The 19,910-nt window shown below is 35.9% G+C and overlaps 1 protein-coding gene across 1 annotated transcript in view; it reads right to left on the reverse strand.

The window, feature by feature from the left end:
- The window catches only part of TRDN (triadin), a 360,587-nt gene that overhangs the window by 61,754 nt on the left and 278,923 nt on the right, over positions 1-19,910 (reverse strand). Inside the window, exon 23 of the mRNA NM_001389217.1 lies at positions 5,915-5,953. Within this exon, the coding sequence (NP_001376146.1) occupies positions 5,915-5,953 (39 nt within the window). The remainder of the gene's footprint in view (positions 1-5,914; positions 5,954-19,910) is intronic.

A 19,910-nucleotide genomic window follows, 5' to 3' on the forward strand; every position in this document is an offset into this window, starting at 1 on the left:
AATCAGCCAAGTTTTTGGTAAGAGAGAGCTTAATGTTTTTCCTCCCTGGAGACAAGGGCAACAATAGGTTGTCTATGAAATCTATAATACTACATCTCAAATGTTAATGTACATAATTAGTGACTTGGGAATCTCATTAAAATCCAAATTCTTACTCAGCAGTTATTGATAAGACCCAAGATTTTATATTTCTAACAAGCAACCAGAGAATACCTGCTCTTGTTTTGAGGACCACACTTGAAATAACAAGGGTATAGATGATAAACTCTCATATTTATCTGTTTTCATAGCTTTGAAAGTACCTTCACATATATCATATCACACAAGTCTCACAATAAGCCTGCTGGATTGGCATAGAATGCGTTGTTGGTGGTAATTCTATTTTATAAGTAAAGAAAGAGAGATTCAGCACTTAAGAGATTTGTTGTAAACCCCTCCACATCTATTGCCTTAGAGCTCCTCTTTCTATGCCATCCTTCCTCTATTAGCCTTTTCCATTTAAAAAACTGCCTCTCCACGTCCTATATCACAAAATCAAGACATATGTCAAAAGTATATTTAAAAAAAATATTAACCAACCCCTTTGTTTCCAGAATGATAATTTTGTCAACATGTTGTGGCTATGGTGGCTTTCGAATGATTTCCTGTATCAGAAATCAGAGAAGACTAAACAGCTCACAGCAGAGATAATATAGGAGCTTAGATACAAAGTTAGAGGAAGCCCATTTGGTAATTATGGATACCACATCGTATGGTAGAGGAAGACATTATGTAAACGGACCAAGGCTGGAAAACTTACGCTGTGTGTTTATAGATAGAGAACAGTGGTGGGTGGGAAGGTAAGCTCCCAAGATGGGGGCAAGAGGCAAGGTTTATAGGTAAGATGCTTTTAACATGGACCTAAATTGGGGCACCTGGGTGGCTCAGCAGTTGAGCATCTGCCTTCTACTCAGGGCATGATCTTAGGGTCCTGGGATAGAGTCCCACATTGGACTCCTTGCAGAGGCCTGCTTCTCCCTCTGCCTATGTCTCTACCTCTCTCTCTCTGTCTCTCATGAATAAATAAATAAAATCTTAAAAAAAAAAAAACAAGAAAACAAAAACCAACCAAACAAAAAAATCCATGGACCTAAAGTGAAGAGAAAATATTCAAAGACACAGAATAGACAAAATTCTGCAGATCAAGTAATCTTTTAAAAATCTTGATGTGGGTGCACTGGAAGCGATGATAGTGGTGGATTAGACAAAGAGAGACCCCATGAAGAAATATGACAGGGGGTGTGGGGACGCAATATAATGTAGTGACAGTGAATCTAGCTCTGTTCTCCACAGATACTCATTTAGAAAAGATAACTAGCACAGGCATGTGGTGGATCTGTCTGTGAAGACGAGATGGAAACAAGAGGATCAAGTCATGGGCTTATTTATCTATTCAGGCAAGAGATGATGAGAGCTAAAACTATGGTCATACCCGGAGAAAGAAAACAAAAAGGAGTGGGGGAGCACAAATTTGGGAAATACATAACATGATATCTAATTGGACACTGGGTTCTGAAAGACAAGGAGAAGCTGCAAATGACTCAGAAGTTTAAGTCAACGGAACTGAGTGGTGACTCATGAGTTCCATTTCTTGGGATAAGGAGCAACAATAATGACAGAAAGAGACAACGGAGGAGCTGTTGAGTTCAATTATGAACAAAGTGAAAAGTAGGCAGAATAACCAAGTGGAAATGTTTGCTAGACAGTTAGAAATACAGTTCTAGAACTCTGAAGAACTTGTTTATGAATATTAATATCCATGGTAAGTAAGAAAAATAATGTATTGCTTATTCCTTAGGCAAGCGTTTTGTTGTTTTTAATTATATTACTACTTATAATTAATATCTATTGCTTCCCAAAAAGAACACTAAGCTATTCTCCAATTACCTAATGAAATGCATGTCCCATTTGCCATCATTTTCATTGCTGGGTAAAAAACAAAGGAATTTTAGTGGCTAATAATATGCCACGTCAAAAATAAATCATTATAAACGTCGCTCCGGTATTTAAAAATGTAGTCATTTTTTTGTTGTTGCTGTCTTATTTTTAACAACGTGGGTTAAATGGTCTAGTTTTTGCCAAAGAAAGTTTTTTTGGGTTCTTTTTTTTTGGATACGAGAGACAGTAAACATGGTCAAATATTGTGTCGGAGTCAGTATAACATGAGGCAGGAAAAAAACCATCCCCTGGTTTGGGCAACAAACATGTTAGTGGTCACCATCACACAGATTTTAGGAGAAAAGATCATTCTGGAGGACTGTCTTCCCTCATGTATGCTCAACTTTAATTTAATCTACCCTTTCATTACTCCTTCAAAGCTCAGGAGCATTTTGTTCTTCCTCATAACTAAGCTTATTCCTTCCACCTAGAGGGTGTATCCCCACTTCTCTCAAATCTGGGACAGTTCTCTCCTAATCAGTATCTCCCTCTGAACTTCTCACTCCTCCTCTCCCTGGAATTCTCTCCATCAGGTTATCACCAGCATGACAACAACCAACATGTTTCATTGATGTGACCTGCTGAAATAGAATATTTTGCCTCCCTTTCCCTACAAATTCCTGGAAAAAGTAGTTTGTGCTCTGCTTCCACTTACTGATAAATCCCAAACTGTTTTTTACTTCCACTGGTCTTCTGAAAATGCCCTCCAAAAGGTTGGGACACATGGGTGGCTCAGGGGTTGAGCGTCTGCCTTTGGCTCAGGGTGTGATCCCAGGGTCCTGGGATCAAGTCCCATATCCGACTCCCCGCAGGGAGCCTGCTTCTCCCCCTGCCTGTGTTTTTGTGTCTCTCATGAATAAATAAATAGAATCTTTTTTTTTAAAAAAAAGTCACAAAATGACAGGTTTTTGTCAACTATAATGGCTTTTTCTCAGTCCCATGTCTCATGACCCTCTGAGACTTTCATACTGCTGACTTTTTCACGTGTTCATGAATGGACCCCTGCTTTGGGATGCTGAGACACTGTACTTCCTGGTCTTTCCCATAACCTGCTTGCCTGTTCTTTATTGGTTCTTTTACTTTTCCATGGGAAATCCAAGGGAATGAAGCCATCCTTCATTCCCTTCTCTTCTGTCTCCAAGTTTTTTTTCTTTTTTTTTGAACAACTCCTTTTCTCCTTTGTCTTCGAATGCAGAACTTCGAAACTCATGTATACCCAACCTAGTCTGAGGATCCCAAGTGAATGCTCCCAATTTGCAAGCATCGCTAGGATATCTCTGGGTGGATGTCCCACTAGCATCCACCCACCTGCACACCTGCACTTCCTCTGCAACTTATAGTTTAATTGCCTTCTCATCCTTTCATGCTTGAGGCCATGAAGTTCAGTACAACTAATGTCATCCATGCCTATTCTTTTCCTGTGAAACAACTTGACAGAAAAGCAGCAATAGCGCAATACAGGGAGTACGACTGTGTTTCTAAAGTGTATGGTGTCCTGTAACTGAAAGAATATATAAGATGTTGTTCATATTTTCAATGGGTTACTAGGTTCTGTGCTTTTAAAAATCGTAATTCCTAAAAATTCCACACTGCACGGTAGTCATGGCTATAAATAATCTTGAAAATAAACAAAATTCACTTTCTCATTGTTTCTGCTCTGTACCAATTTTTCCCATCCTTATAATATTTAGATTACTTACAAAATACTACTGAGTCAAATCTCTGATTGAAAATCCATTCTACAAAACTTCACTCCATACACTATTACAAGATTTAGGATTATTACTCTCTTCCTCTGATTCGTATTCTGAGAATCCAGACTTTTCACTCTGGCCTCCTAATCGCCCTTTCCTGGATTTCCAGAACCACCCTCCCTTTGGCTACCTACCATGGCTGCAGTTCTGCCATCGTCTGTTCCTCATTCAGGCCTAGCATCTGCTTTGGTCTTTGGTCTTCTTGCTGCCTGCTGCTAACTGCATGCTCATCCTGCCCCTCAGTTAACTCTGCCATAGAGCTACCTTTTACTGAAGCTGAACCAAATGGCAAGCACCAAGTTGATTCCTTTTAAGAAGCCCTGGTGGCTTGTTATGATAACCTTCGTTCCATAGATAAAGAAACTGAAGGTCAGAAATGTTAAGTAATTTAAGTTACACCCCTAGCAAATGGCAGAGTCAAATTCATGTCTTTCTACTCGAAAGCTAGCACCGCTTCCACCATGCTGTAGAATCATCTCCCTGTCTCAGCTGTTCTTGCATATTCCTAAAACCCTAGCTTAAATCCATCATCTCCCCGAGGTTTTCCCTGATTGATAAGACCACAGGGGTGGCTCCTCCCTTGAGACTCCTGAGCACTCATCACTGATATAATTGTCTTAAAGCCATCACTTGATAGTTCGTGTCTGTGTCCTTGATTATACTCTTTTGAGACAAAAACAATATCTTATTACTTATTTGTAAGTTTTGCATCAACAAGCACAATCCTGAACATATGGCAGTGATATTTAGCATAATATATGTTTTCAATTAATTTGCTGATTGATTATATAACATATGCCATTAATGCTAATTTCTCTTTCCTTTTAGGAAGTTAAAAATAAATATAACATAAAAATAGACATAAATATTTAATGCAAACTAATAATAGGAAATTTATAGTGCATATTACTTTTCCCATTACATACCAACAGTAAAATAAAGCATCAAATACAGTGTTAGCTTACAGGAAGGAGTAATGTCATATAACTTTTATTTGATCAGCAGTCTTTCACTGACACCAGTAAGAGTGCCAACAACCATAGAACAATTTTTATACGTAGTTTCCCCTTTTCTGCCGGTATATCTAAAGCTCAGTTATAAGTTTTGATGTTAAGATGTAATATATCATATCTCTATTATGCATTTTCCTCACTATGTAAAATTGGTCACTTTTTTCCATTTGTCTTCCAGAAAATGCAGGCTTTCAGATTTTATAAAGTCACTCAAAATGGCTGTTTTTTCACTACAAAACAATGAGTTCCTTTTGCTTTGTTAACAGTACTTTCAAAAGGAGTGGCAATAATTCAAGTTAATATTTAAACATAGAAGGGTAAAACAAGAATGATTTTCATATAGGTTAAACTTTGTAAAAATAAGTATATACAAATATTGTTAAGACCAAAGATACGTATATGTCTCTGTGTACACAGAACTTTTACTGTATGGGGAGATATAGCTAGACTTTTTTTTTTTTTTTTGCATATGTAGATATAGACATATAAATATCTTCATATAGATATAAAATATTTGGAGTAGGGTTAGCCCGAGGAAGATTGTCATTACTAACTGGAATTTTTAGTTTTACTTTTCTGCACTGTATTCTATGATTTTTTTTCTTCTAAGTGTTGACTCCTGTCTTAAGAGTGCCCAGCTAATCTCCTGTCTTCTTCCCTCACAGAACCTGTTTTTAGAAATCCTATTTTCAGAGTACTCCAATTTTCAAATCAATGACCAAGAAAGCAATGGATTACCATTCCAAAGAATATTTGCATATTTAATTAGTGGGAAAGAAAGTGATTGAATCTATTAGGTTGACTAATATGAAACCACTGTTTTTTGAGGTTAAAAGAAAGGTTGAATATAGGTGAAGGCAGGTCTGAAATTCAAATTGTCCCCTGAGCACTTTGTAAACAGTGCTCATTTACCCATTAGATGCATAAGGAACAGCATATGCCAGTAGTGCTTTGATGACTTTATCCGGAAAAAAAAGAATCTATTTTCACTTTAACATATCTTCAAGTTTATGGCTTTATTATATTTAAAATATATAGGATGGGTGCATCAGTTTTTTTTTTCAATGTTGTGAGCATCTCAAGGCCTTATCCAACCCTGATTATAAAACTGGACTTGTACATAACAAACAGAACATCTATTTATGTGTAAATCTTACAAAGTGTCCTTACCTGCTTTGGGCATCTTTTCATCTTTTTTAATTTCAGGCTCTGGAGTAAATCATTTACATACACACATACAAAGAAAAGGGGGGAAAATCAACATTTGAAAACAAGAACATACGAGTCAGTTCTAATAGATTTTTCTCATCTGTTCTCAATTTCAATTATAGTTACGTTTATCAATATTCAGTGAAACGTGTTCTTAGTAAACTATAAAGTAACTTAAGTGAAAGGACTTTGATTTTAAAACCCAGTTTGCTCAAAAGTTTCATACTAAACATACTTAGTAATTTGGCATCTTGTCTTTAATAAGAGCCCATTTCTTGTGATTTGGAAGCTCTCTAAGTAATACAAATAAAAAATTAATAAAAACCGCTTGGAGGGAAGAGTGTGGTAATTTTTCCTAATTTAACCAATGCAAGCAATTTATTATTTTTGACTACAGACGCTCAATTCATGGAGCGCCACCTGGTGGTTAATTTAATAATTTCAAACTGGTATAATTCTTGTTTTTATATTTGTTATTAATTTTATAAAATACATTAAATTGACTTAAATTTAGTATAATAATATAAGGCTTTATTAAAATGAAATATTTTGATTTCTTATTGTCCTAGGAAATGGCTTTTGTTCAGAAACTGCATTTCAACTTACCAGTATAGAACAGTTTTTTTTTTTTTTTTTTTAAGATTTTACATATTTATTCATGAGAGACATAGAGAGGCAGAGACACAGGCAGAGGGAGAAGCAGACTTTCCACAGGAAACCTGGTGCAGGACTCAATCCCAGGACCCTGGGATCACCACCTGAGCTGAAGGCAGATGCTCAACCACTGAGCCACCCACATGTCCCTATACCTGGTTTCATAAACTATCCAAGTAATACTCATGACAATCATCCCAACCAAAGTAATGGCTGACTATATTTTCACATTTCCCAGTTCTTCTTCTTTTAACAATTTTGCCTCAGCTTTAGCGTTCTCCATTTTTGCCATAAAGTTTTGTTTTGATTAATGGAAGGATTCCGGTATGTTACAATTTTTCCTTCCTTACAACAGCAGAAAAACTGATCCCATGGTTGGGATACTTTTTAAGTACAGTCTATGTTACCTGAGATAGTGCTGTCTGGCTTTATTTGAATTCTAGCCTAATAGGCTCATTATCTGGAGTTACAAAAAACAAACAAACAAAAAACCATACACCAAAACTCACATTTGTTTAACAGCAGAATTTTATATAGTCGAAAATTACATAGCCATTCACACCCTACTTCCTATAATATTTGAATATGTATCCTGTAAAGAAGTGGTATCACTGCTATTATTGCACTTTAACACTCCCTGGCACATATTCCCCTCTTTTGAGTTAACACATTCACATACCTGGGGAGGGTACACACCATCTTAATACTTTCCATGGGCCTTAGTGTTATATAAAATTTTTGTTGTATAATTTTTTACTTCATTTTCATTTACTGTCTGTGTCTCCTTTTTAGATTTTAATTTCCACAAGAGCAATAGCTGTGTCTTGTTTGCTACTCAAACATCAGCATTTGTTCACATCTTTGGCACATGGTATATGATCCATAAATATTGTGGAATGAATGAATACGTGAACAAAATGGTGACTATAGAAAGACCAAATACTCCTGCTCATGCATCCGTAGCCTTAGAAGAAGTTGATTCAGCTCATGCTTCCAGAGCTAGAAATAAAATTGCAGTGTCCTAGTGATTTGAAAGCTAGGGTGGGGTTCACAAACATGTTACTCATCAAGTAGAGCTATTTGAAAGAGCTTTCCTTCCCACTCTACACATGGCTCTCACCCCCTCAGTCACAGTGTCATTGTAATCTTGAAATGGAAATATCTGTCTTAATGTTTGTCAAGAGGTCTTTTGAAAAAAATAAAAATTGTTAAGAATATTTTTATCATGCAATATGATTTTTAGGAGTATTATACAAGCAGAACCAACTTTTATCTTGCACATAGAATTTTACAGACACTTATGAATGTGCACTATCCAACCCACACGTGCCCATGGCCCCTCGCATTAGGATACAACTACTGACTTTTGCTATTTTATGCAAACAGCCCTTACAGTGTGACCTCACAAGTTATGAGTTCAGGGGAAGTGTAAAAAGAAGCATTGGATCATATAATCTGGCTTTAAAAACAAGATTACTTACTAAGTGTTGTGACCTTGGACATTCCTTAAAACCCTAAATCTCAACTTTGTCATTCCTACAATGGAGAAAATAATGTTGTAAAATTAATGAGAATTATAAGTGATGTATTGGAAGAGCTTAATTATTTTAAAATTATGCTCATAAACTTAAATTGCATGGTAATTTTCTTTTTTTCTTACAGAATTGGGTCTTTATCCTTGAAGATGCAAAGCAGGAATTGCTATGTGAGATTATTGTCAAAGGATTTTCTAAGGTGAGCATCTCTTTTATTAGGCTACTTGCTCATTCAGAGCCTAGTGCCTTCATTTTTTAGATAGCATTACTACTGAAGGTTAAGTCCTTAATTTTTGAGTCACATGTAGATGTCTATTCCTAGTCATATGAAATGACAATATATATTACAAATATATATATTTGTATTTAACTTTAGTCAAAAGTTATATATATGCATATATATCTCTTTATATATATGTATATTTAAGTTTATTCAAAAGGCTTCATTGATAAGTTTCAGGAAATTAAGGACAGTGGCCAGTACTGGAGATTGGAACCCAGAGGCCAGAAAAAGAGAAAGGGAATTCTTATTTTCGCCCAATCTTTACTGTTTGAAATATTTTTTTTTTACCACTGATTATTATTGTATAATAATAAAATACTCGATTTTCATAAACATTTGTCACTTAGAGCCCCTCATTCTCAGCTCCACATGCAGGCGTGCAGAGACACTGAATCAAGAGATCGTCACGCTGAGTTGTTGAGGCAGACAGCCTGTCATTTCATATGCAGCACTGACTTTTCCAGGCTGTTGATTTCGTTTATGAAATGTAAATTGCTGATGGGCCTGGGGAGGGGAGCTTCATTAATGAATCTTCAATGTCATCAACTCTATGCTCTCAAGTAAAGCAGGCCAACCCAAACTTCAGCGTGTATGCACTGGAGTCAGAGAAGGGTAGCAGTGGAGATCAACTCTGAGTAGGAGTCTCTGTTTTGTCTTCATGAAATTAAAAGAAAGAAATCTATGCAATATATAAGTCCCAAGAACCAACATTTTTTAAAGAATGTCTCTATCTTAAGGGTCCCTAGGAAACTCGGTCAAGCGTCAGTCTTGGTTTCAGCTCAGGTTGTGATCTCAGGGTGGAGGGATCCAGCCCCTGGTCAGGTTCCACACCCTGAGCAGAGAGCAGAGGCTGCTTGGGATTCTCTCTCTCCCCACCTCTTTCTGTCCCTCCCCCTGCTCACACACGCCCTCACTCTTTCAAATAAATAAATTCTTAAAAAAAGGATGTCTCTATTTTAAATATTTTGTAAGGAGAAGCTGCATATCTCTGATCTTCCTTTTTTCCACTTGGTCATCATTTTCACATTTGTTTTTCAATACATAGAGGCTTTTTATGTAAAATAAATAATGATAATCAGGTTTTGCAGCCAGTGATATTTTCCTAATGGCATTCACTATTAAATAAGTGTACTATATGCATTATTTATATTTTATTTATGTGATATTAAAGGTTCCTGTGTTTATTTGCTCTCTAATCCCAGGAGAATATAAGCTTCATGAGTCTTGAGATGAATTTCTATTTTCTCTGCTGAATCATCATGTTTAGATGAGTGCTTTTGTAGAGGATCTGTAAATATTTATTGCACAAATGAAGAAATTATCTTATACAATCTTCACATACCTCTCCTATGAGGTAAATACCATTATTACACCCACTTTAGAGATAACGATACTGAGGCTTCATAATTTGTCTAAGAACATTTTCCCTACTAAGGGGCAAAATTGGTCTTTGCTCACTGATTTTTTTCCTGACTTGAGAGCCTTAAACATTTATAAGCCAACAGCTATCATTATTATTGCTACAGATAGAATGAAAGCTTTTAAACATTTCATGTATAAAAACTATACAGTAAGCTACCTTCTACATTTTATAGGTAGGTTGTATTTACCTAAGTTATAATATGTAGACAAATTACTAATGGAGTTATTAATACTGCAGTTGGCATAAATAAGATAGCCACTGAAGTTTCTATTTTTTTCAGCCCTTAAATCATATTGTAAAAAAAATCATATTGTAAAAAATGAATTTCCTAAACTAAGCTGTTTAAACTAAATAAATGGATTGGTCATTGATAGGAAATTACTATCTCATTCACTCCTGGAATAGTAGTCCATATTTAATGGCATGAGAAACTTTTACATTTCAAAGCAAGTCACCAAATCTTTTTCAGGTAAAATACAAAAGAACTTCAGCAGTCAATTGTTTTTGAGTTTTGGCCTGAAAGAGTCTGGAAAGCATGGTGGCTAAGGACACAAGTCGTACCGCAGGGCATGCAGCCCAAATTCGCCTCAGGTGCCTGTGTAACTTGGGCAAGTCTCTTTTAGTGCTTCAATGTCAATATTCACATAGATTAAAAAAATAAAAAAAAGATGCTGTAAAAATGAAAGTGAACCTACAGGTGAAGCATTTAGAACAGCATCAGATACAAAGCAAATAGTACACATTGGTCTCTTTATTGATATTTTAAATTATGCTTCCTATATTTTTCTACCATACTGTTAAATACAGTATCTTTTAAATAAAAATATTTGTAAATAAAACAATTAAGGTTTTATTAAATATTTAATTAAAAAGTAGCATCCATAAATTTATTCTAAACCCACGGTTGTCACATCATTTGAGTAATCATTGCATTTTTTTATGAAAATCCACTACTAATGCACACACATACACATTTAGATAACTTTCTTATGGTTCTCATTATATTTCTTAGAACAATGTATACACAAAACACACCCCACACACACACTCACACACTTTCACATTTTGTTTTTTTTTAGATGAGGCTTTATGCTATGGGACAAACTATCATTCCAAGTAGCTGGGCTTCAAAATTAGGGATTTGGGACAACTCTCACTGAACTCATGTTTTTTCATGTCTTAAGAGGAATTGTTTTGCACATGCTGTTTTGTTTGTTTTTGTTTTTAAAGATTTTATTTATTTATTCATGAGAGACAGAGAGAGAGAGAGAGGCAGAGACACAGGCAGAGGGAGAAGCGGGCTCCATGAAGGGAGCCCAATGTGGGACTCAATCCCGGGACTGCAGGATCACGCCCTGGGCCAAAGGCAGACTCTCTACCGCTGAGCCACCCAGGCGACCCAACAGATACTGTTTTATAGGTAGCATTTGATTTCATCTGCTGTGGACACATTACTTTGTGGTTCAGGTAAATACAATTGTGAGAAAGAAGAAATCTGGCTACACTCAGGTTGACTTGGAACCTCTTCTGTTCATAGACCTCCAAAAGAAAATACCGTTCCAAGCTTGGGTGATGTCACACAGAGAACCAACCCCTTGGCATCAGCTCCATGACTTTTCATCTTATCTGTGCCTATGTTTCTTTACTTCAATATGCTATGAGCTATTTGATATTTTCCTTCCTCTTTTTTTAACCATGTCCATATGGTTTTGAATCACTATGCATTCTCTATGCTTCCGTTTTTCCTGCTTGAGTTTCTAAATCAGTATCATCTTTGTTTATAAATTGAGGAATCCTCCATGCATAATCAAGGGGGCAGAGTGATGGCATTCTCAAATAATTATGCAACCTCATACAAATTAAGGGCTTTCACAGATCATTTTGTACTGTGGTTGGACAAAAACAGACAAATAGACATAAACCGAGTGAACGAAAAAAGCCCTCAGTTTGAAATTTATTCCCTTCATTTACTAACCCAATGATCTAATGTAAGGCATCTGAAACTAAATTTCGGTTTTCTCACCTTATGAAATGGAAAATGATAATTAGCTGATGTAGTTGTGGTTAAGATTAGATCAAATAATTTAACAAATCTTTCCTGGGCACTCATGTACTAAGATCTAAATAGATGTCCATAGATTGAATTAAAAATAATCTAGTATGTCTGATCTCAGGCACCTCTGGAGACCACTTCACTCTTCCTTTTTTACAGCCCTCTTTTTCAAGTATTGTGAGATTTTTCTTGGATGGGGATTTTATCTTGTTCATCTTTGGAAACAGAGCACCCCAAAAAATACCCAACTATTATACCAACACCCAAAAACTGTTACTGATACAAAACAATGTAAAAACGTGGCTTCAAGACACCAGGGAAATCAATTTATAAGGTTCACTTTTAGGTGGTTCAGACAAAAATATGAAGTGGTATCCCTGTCCCATTAACTAAATACAGCCTTCCCTAGGTGGAAAAGCCCATTAGAACTGACTCACTCACATTCAACACTGCTGCACATAAATCTTCAGATTTTTATATTTAACTTGCCCCAATCAGATATAATTATTCAGAGTGAGTTAACTAGTTTGTAGCTGGTTATTTTAAAGCTAAGCTACAGGGGTGCCTGAGTGGCTCAGTTGGTTAAGCGTCTGGCTTCAGCTCAAGTCATGATCCCAGGGTCTTAGAATAGAGCCCCTATTCTAAGACCCCTAAATTGGGTCCCCTGCTCTGTGGGGTGCCTGCTTCTCCCTTTCCCTCTGCTACTTCCCCTGCTTGTGCACACTCTCTCTATCTCTCTTTGTGTGATAGATGATGATAGATAGATAGATAGACAAATAAAATCTTAAAAAAAAAAAAAAACCCAAAACAAAACAAAACTCCAGCTACTAGGCAGGGCTTTTTCCATAACAAGTATGCATACACTCAAAGCACCACCCCCCCCCACTCTCATTCCCATTAGACCAACAAGAAAAAAACAAGTATGCTTTATAAACTTCTGTAGGTATAGTTCTCAAGTGGTTCCAGTTCATAATGCAAGCACTTAATGGAGGACTCAATGCTTTATGTCTAAATCCGGATGCTGCAATCCTTCCCTGGCAAGATTCCCAAGGAGTTTGATGCACACAAGGAAAGTTTGCTGAGTGGACACTAACGGTGCCACAAAATAAGCCAAAGGGCATTCTCTCTTCGCAGCACAGAATAAATGCATACATTTTTCCTGCCTCATTCTGTCATCATTTCATTTCCATGATACTTTGTCTTTCGTGTATGCTAAATACGATGTACCATGGTTCTGATAGCGTCACTCTGCTTTTATCTTCTCTTTCTTTCATGCCTCTCCATGTGCACCTCATTATTCTTTCCTTCCTGGAGTTTCCTAGTGTGAAGAGCACACACTGAAATAAGTAAGAGATAATTGGAAGAGGCTGCACATATCGGTTGCACAAAGAATAGTCAGTCCGTCAGAACAACATCCCGTGATGTTATTTGAAGATGGCAGCATAGCTGGCTGAATGTTTTTTAGGTAATGAGCCAGTTGACTTTAAACCATTCAATGGGTTCAGAAAGTTGTGGAACAAGCACTTACCATGGTAAATAAGTGGACTTTCTTTGGTTTCCCCTTATCAAAGGGAGAGTTTGTCTTTAACTAGACTCTTCCTGTTTCTCTGGGCACTGACCTTCATCTTTAACTTGAAGTGAGAATAAACAATGGCGTTAATAACAGGTCATGGGTTTAAGTGTGGGTCATCCTATATCTCATTCAAATATCTAAAAATAATGCATGACCTTATATGTGAAAAGAAAATATTTAAATCTTTAAAGTGAACAGGAAAAATGAAAAAAAATCCCCTCAAGGAAAGAAGCACATTAGAACGTTTGCATTAGTTAGCTTGGAGTGACAACAAAAGTGGGTATGCAAAGGGACAATGACTCGTCTTCTCATGCTAATTTGCCCCTTTTAATGAGAACTTAAATGGAAAGAATACCAAGGAAGACATCTTGGTGCTTTACCTTTGTAATTGTTTATATATTTCACATACATATCATTGTATATATATGTTATTATTGTGCATTAATTTCTTGGAGGAAGAAAATAAAAATTCACAGTGTTTGGATACATTAATTTGCAAAGCCAATGATTACAATAGAGAAAATTCTGGCAACCTCAACGCTTTTCTTATCAACACATAACTCCTTTCCATTCTATCAACTTGGCATTTCGGCCAGATGGGCACAAAAGGAAAAGTGTTGCTCCTTAGAGTGATAGAGCTACCATTATTGGTTCAATTTCCACTTAAAGAATTCTTCAGGAAATGAGCAATCATGGATTTGTAAAGGCACCTATGGACATCTTATGCTTTTGAATCTGACTGGTCTTTTTTTTAATCAACAAATTCTCTATAACTTTCCCATATTCCTACCAAATAGGAAAAATTGTTATGCGGAAAAAAGAGCTTTGATACCATGTTAGGATAAGTCTTGCTAATATATTCCAATATTGAAGAACAAAAGAAAGTAAGATTATTTTTAGATGCATTTAAATCAGATACTAAGTAGCTAATCCAGCATAGATACCATAGATAATCCTTTAATCTTTTTGCATCAATTTCTTCACTGTTAACATGATAGTCATAATATTTTCTCCCAAAATAACTCAAAGCAGAATTAAATCATGTCAAGAATTAAATCAGAAACAAGGCACAGGAAAAAAATAAACAGAACAAAATACACAAAAATTAAAATACTAATGTTGATTATGAAATCTAGTATTCTGGATCAACAGTTAGAATTTAAAAACATATCACAGGGCAGCCCCAGTGCCTCAGTGGTTTAGCCTTCAGCCTGGCACGTGATCCTGGAGACTCGGGATCGAGTCCCACATCAGGCTCCCTGCATGGAGCCTGCTTCTCCCTCTGCCTGGGTCTCTGCCTCTCTCTCTCTCTCTCTCTCTCTCTCTCTCTGTGTCTCTCATGAATAAATAAATAAAATCTTTAAAAAATAAAATAAAAAAAAATCACAGCAAATTCTAATATATCTGATAAGATGCCAATGTCATAAGCAAAGATGGTATTGTGAATTGCAATATTATTAGAAAAACTTAAAATTCAGAAAGTTGAATCAACTAGGTTAGTCGCATTTACTTATTGGAATGATCAGTTACAAAAGACAAAATAAATCCTTGTAATGTCAGTTTAGAGACTTAGAACAATAGATAATATTAAAACTAGAACTTTTCAGAAGAAAATTTCATTTGCTTAATGTCAATCATTAGACATCAGGATATTTGTGGTCATTAGTACAAGAACATTGGTTATGTTCTGACTGACATATGTTCAGTTAACATATTCTAAAAGGTGCTCTGCGGGATAAATCTCTGAGACCAACTGCTTTTGATTCTTTCTTGTAAAAGTAGATTATATAATATCTACTCTTCATCAAACTGTCAAGCTTTTCCCTACAGGTCTGTATGTAGATAAATCAGTATTTAAATAATGTTTATAAAATCAACATTGGAACCTTCAGAATAAGACTTAAAAACTAGTGACAACTGAAAATGCATAGAATACCAACTTTTAGAAAATAAAAAGCAGGGCAGATAGATTCCTAGTATTGGCCCTCAAGATGTCTGGATGTACTCATGCTAAAAAAGAAAGTTCTGGGTTCCTCGAGATTGAGTTTTAAAATATATACTTTTATTATTATTATTGTTATTATCATTTTAAAAATATATTCTTTAGTACCTCTACTCAGAACTTGACTCTTCTCACCTTGACTCTTTCCATCACTCATCCATTCATGCCCACATCTTTAAACTCTGCACACTGGCAAACATATCCTGCAAATAGCTACGTTTCAACCTAAATTTCTTTTCTGAACCTCACACTAAGAGAGCTTCCAACCCTATATTTCTCCTTGGATCCCCTCTAAGCACCCCAAACTCAACATGTTGTAACCCAGACTTACGATTCTAAGCTTCTCCTTTTCTGGTGTCCCATCCCAGTGGTGTCAAACGTTTAGTTGTATAAAATAGAAATCTTATTAAATGTCCTCTTTCTCCATTTCACCTACAACCATCCAAGCTCAAGGTACCATAATCAGTCATCTAGATACTAGGTGAGTAGTATCTTCATTGGTCTCCTCGAATCCCATCCTGCCCTTCGCCAATTCACTACCATAGTGGCGTTACAGAATGCAACCCCCTTCCCCTATACTCTCAAACATGTATAAAATGCTTTTGTGCATATGCATCCATTGCCCTTAGACTAAATACCAAAATCCTTAATATGGCTTACAGAGGGGTTGGCAAACTTTTTCTGTAAAATACCAGATAGTAAATATTTCAGTTTTACAGGCCATTTGATCTCTGTTGTAGCTACTCGACTCCACTCTTAGGGCACAAACACTGCTACAGACAAAACACAAATGAATGAGTCTGTGTTCTAATAAAATGTTATTTATAGATACTAAAATTTGAATTTCTTACACGTTTCAAGTGCCCCCAAATTTTATCCTTCTTTTGATTCTTTTTCAACCATTTAAAAATGTACACGTTCTTATCTGATGTGCCAGATTGGGCCCATGAAATATAGTTTGCTTACTCCTGGTTTTCAAAATTCTGTATATCTCTTATTTTTGTTTATGTCTCTCTTGCTAACACTTTCTATGCCTCTACAACACTGTCCTCTTTCACAAGAAATTTGACTGTTCCAAAACACCTCTTCCCTCCTTGCTCTCTCCTATTCTTGATTTCTTCACGGGTTAGAATTCCTACTTAACCTTCACACCTCAAATCAATGTTGTTCCATCGGGACACATTCCTTGATTTCTCAACCTAAGTCAGAATTTTCTATGTCTACCCTTATAGCACTGTGCTCCTTCTGTCAAAGAATTTCTTTCAGTTTTATAGGTGTTCTTTTATTAGTGTGATTCCCCCTTTAACATTCATCACCCTCCATTAGACTTCTGTGAAAGCTGAAACCCAGTGTTCGTTGCCCTTGTATTTTCTGTATACTAATATGATAATATTCAAGATATATTCTCAAGTAAAAAAATACTACAGAACAATCCTGGTAGTACTCACAGGGGACTCTAATTTTATCCTAATGTTTTTATATATTTTAAAAAAGGAATTATATTCAATATATTGCCTGTTGCGGCTGATGATGTAGGTTGGTACTCGACATCTATTCCCACACTTTCCCTTTCCTTCCTGTAATATAGAGGCTGGAAAATGAAATATAAGAATTCCCAAATCTTCTTGGAGTTGGATTGGCCACTGTGAAGCAGTTACGGCCAGAAACGTGTGGATAAAACTCCCTGAAATAGGCTTTCCTTCACCAAATAGACAAAGATTTGTGAAGAAAAGGTTTTGAATCTCTGTCCTGTTTCTGGCAAGAACACTCATAAGTTACCTGGAAGTACTACAGCCAACTTGACACTTTCAGGACCAAAGACACAAGCCAATGGTGGCAAAGCTGGAGAAGCTGGAAAAGCTGGAGAAGCCAGAAGCCTGGATTCTTGATGATATCCTTGAGCAATTTTGCACCCTAGTCTACTTCCCCTTGGTCATCTTGTTGCCCAAAATAAGCTTCATATTTTTTAAAGATTTTGTTTATTTATTTGAGAGAGAGAGAGAGAGAGAGAGAGAGAGAGAGCAGGAGCAGTAGGGAGAGGCAGAGGGAGAAGGAGAAGCAGGTTCTCTACTGAGCAGGGAGCCTGATGCAGGGCTGGATCCCAGGACCCTGGGATTATGACCTGGGTCAAAGGCAGACACTTAACCAACTGTGACACCCAGGTGCCCCACGCTCCTTATTTGTTAAAAATTACTCTAATCAGATTTTTTGATTACCCAAAGAGAGAAACATGCACAGATAAGATTCACCTATGTAACTAAAAATTTATAAAGTTTGTAGAATATAGTGGCAGAACTTGATTAATGAGAAAACTGGCATCTCATAAGACTAGTGCTAGTGGCTTTCCTAAAATAGCTAAAGGCTACATCTCAAGACGTCTTTATGCCACAGAGCAGTTTTTACAAACTATTAAGTTAACTGTTCTATTCTTAATGCTATGCCATTACATACCACACATTATCATTTACACATATTGTTCTTTGACTTTTAAGCAAAATGGTAAGTGTCCTGAAGGGATGAACTATACATAAAGGCATGTTCCACATTTTTTTTTTTTTTTTACATTTTACAATACAGTGTATCTCTGTTTACATATGAGATGCGCGTCCTTTGCTTAAAGTTGATTTTTCTCTATAGTTTTATAGCACTGGGTATAATTCTTATTTCTTATTTCACTCATCTCCAGTGGATTTTATTTTATTTTACTCTATTTTATTTTATTTTTATTTCAGTATTATTATAGGATAAGTGACACATAAAGTTGGTAGATGTTTAAAGTGTACATCATGGTTATTTAATATACGTACACATTGTAAAAGGATTCCACCCATCTGGATGGTATTTTGTATTTATATGTCTGCCTCTGAGTTAATTCTGCAATTGGAGACTTGTATCATTCAGGAGCAAGCACAGTGTCTAACAAAACCACCAACCAACCAACCAACCAACCAACCAACCAACCAACCAACTAGTTTGCCAAACATAGTAGGGACTCAATAAAGTTTTGAGCAATATTTTGAAGAGTCATTAGTTGAGGAAAAACACAAAAGAAAAGAGTGAATGAAAGTAAGTTGTCTGAAGTGCTTCTACTTTCTATTCTAACTGATGAAAAGTTTATCAGCAAAAGAATAAATGTTCGCAGTCATGTGAGACATTATCCTGGAGTCATTTCTTTAATTCACTTTTCTTTCAATATTAATTTGCAACAACTATTGAAAGTTTGCTAAAGCAACAACAACAAATATTAAGCCAACTTTAGGACTTGCACATATTAAACACCAATTTAAAAATTATAATAAAAGTGAATATCATAAATGCTGACTTGGAAAATTTCTCAAGACATTCTTGGTTCCATAGTGATTTATATGACTCAATAAAAGTTGTGAGAGAATAAAATTATTTACAGATTATTGACCATAAAGCTCTTTATTTGGTCTGCTTTGCTATTTGCTGAAGAAATCTTATTTTGATTAATATAAATGATAAAATATGCATTTCTTACAGTAAAGCTTTCTAAATGCTATAACTGTAACCTTTTATTTATTATTCTAAATATATTATTGTATATAATCCCACTTATGAGTTTGTTTAATATGATCTATAAGCTTCTTCAAGAAAAGAATCATTAGAGTTATGACAGCAAAATTGTGTTTGTCTTAATTTTATAGGCAAAAATTTAGAAAAATTTAAGTAGCTGGCCACTTGGTTTTTGACTATGATTGGATGCTTAAACAATTTTAGAAGCCAGAAAAGCTTTTACATTTTTATAACAAATTAAATGATTGACACTTACCTGTTTTTTTTTTAAAAACTATTTGAGAGAGAGAGAGAGATTGGGAGGGAGAGTACAAGCAGGGGGAGGGGCAGAAGGAGAAGCAGATGCCCTGCTGAGCAGGGAGTCTGACATTGGGCTCGATCGATCCCAGGACCCTGAGATCATGACCTGAGCTGAAGTTAGATGCTCAACCGACTGAGCCACCCAGGCACCCTTGACACTTATCTTTAATGTCATATGAAGTTACTCTTCAAATTCTATAGGGCAGAAGTAGCTGACAGTGTATTTTTTCATGCAAATATGAAATTGAAAATGATTAATTCCTACTCTAAAAATATAAGTATGCAAAAAATTTGTTTTTAGCTATTTTTATGATGTCATATTAAATTATGTCATATTATATGGCAGCTGAAATGAAAGAGATGGATGGATGGACAAGCTAAAACTTTCTGACTTTGTCTGATATAAACTAAGATTGTACTTAGTGTTTGCTTTGTTTGGATTGAATATATACAACCAATCAGCTGGACACAAAATCAGAATCCTAATGGAAAGGTTAATGGGAAATGGGAAGCCTCAAACACAGATGTCCTCAGACCAGCTATTTCATCTGGTGTAGTTCTTCTAAAGGGCTAAATGGAATTTAACACAACTGCTAT

This window comes from Canis lupus, chromosome 1 (genome assembly GCF_011100685.1).
Source record: "Canis lupus familiaris isolate Mischka breed German Shepherd chromosome 1, alternate assembly UU_Cfam_GSD_1.0, whole genome shotgun sequence".
Taxonomy (NCBI): domain Eukaryota; kingdom Metazoa; phylum Chordata; class Mammalia; order Carnivora; family Canidae; genus Canis; species Canis lupus.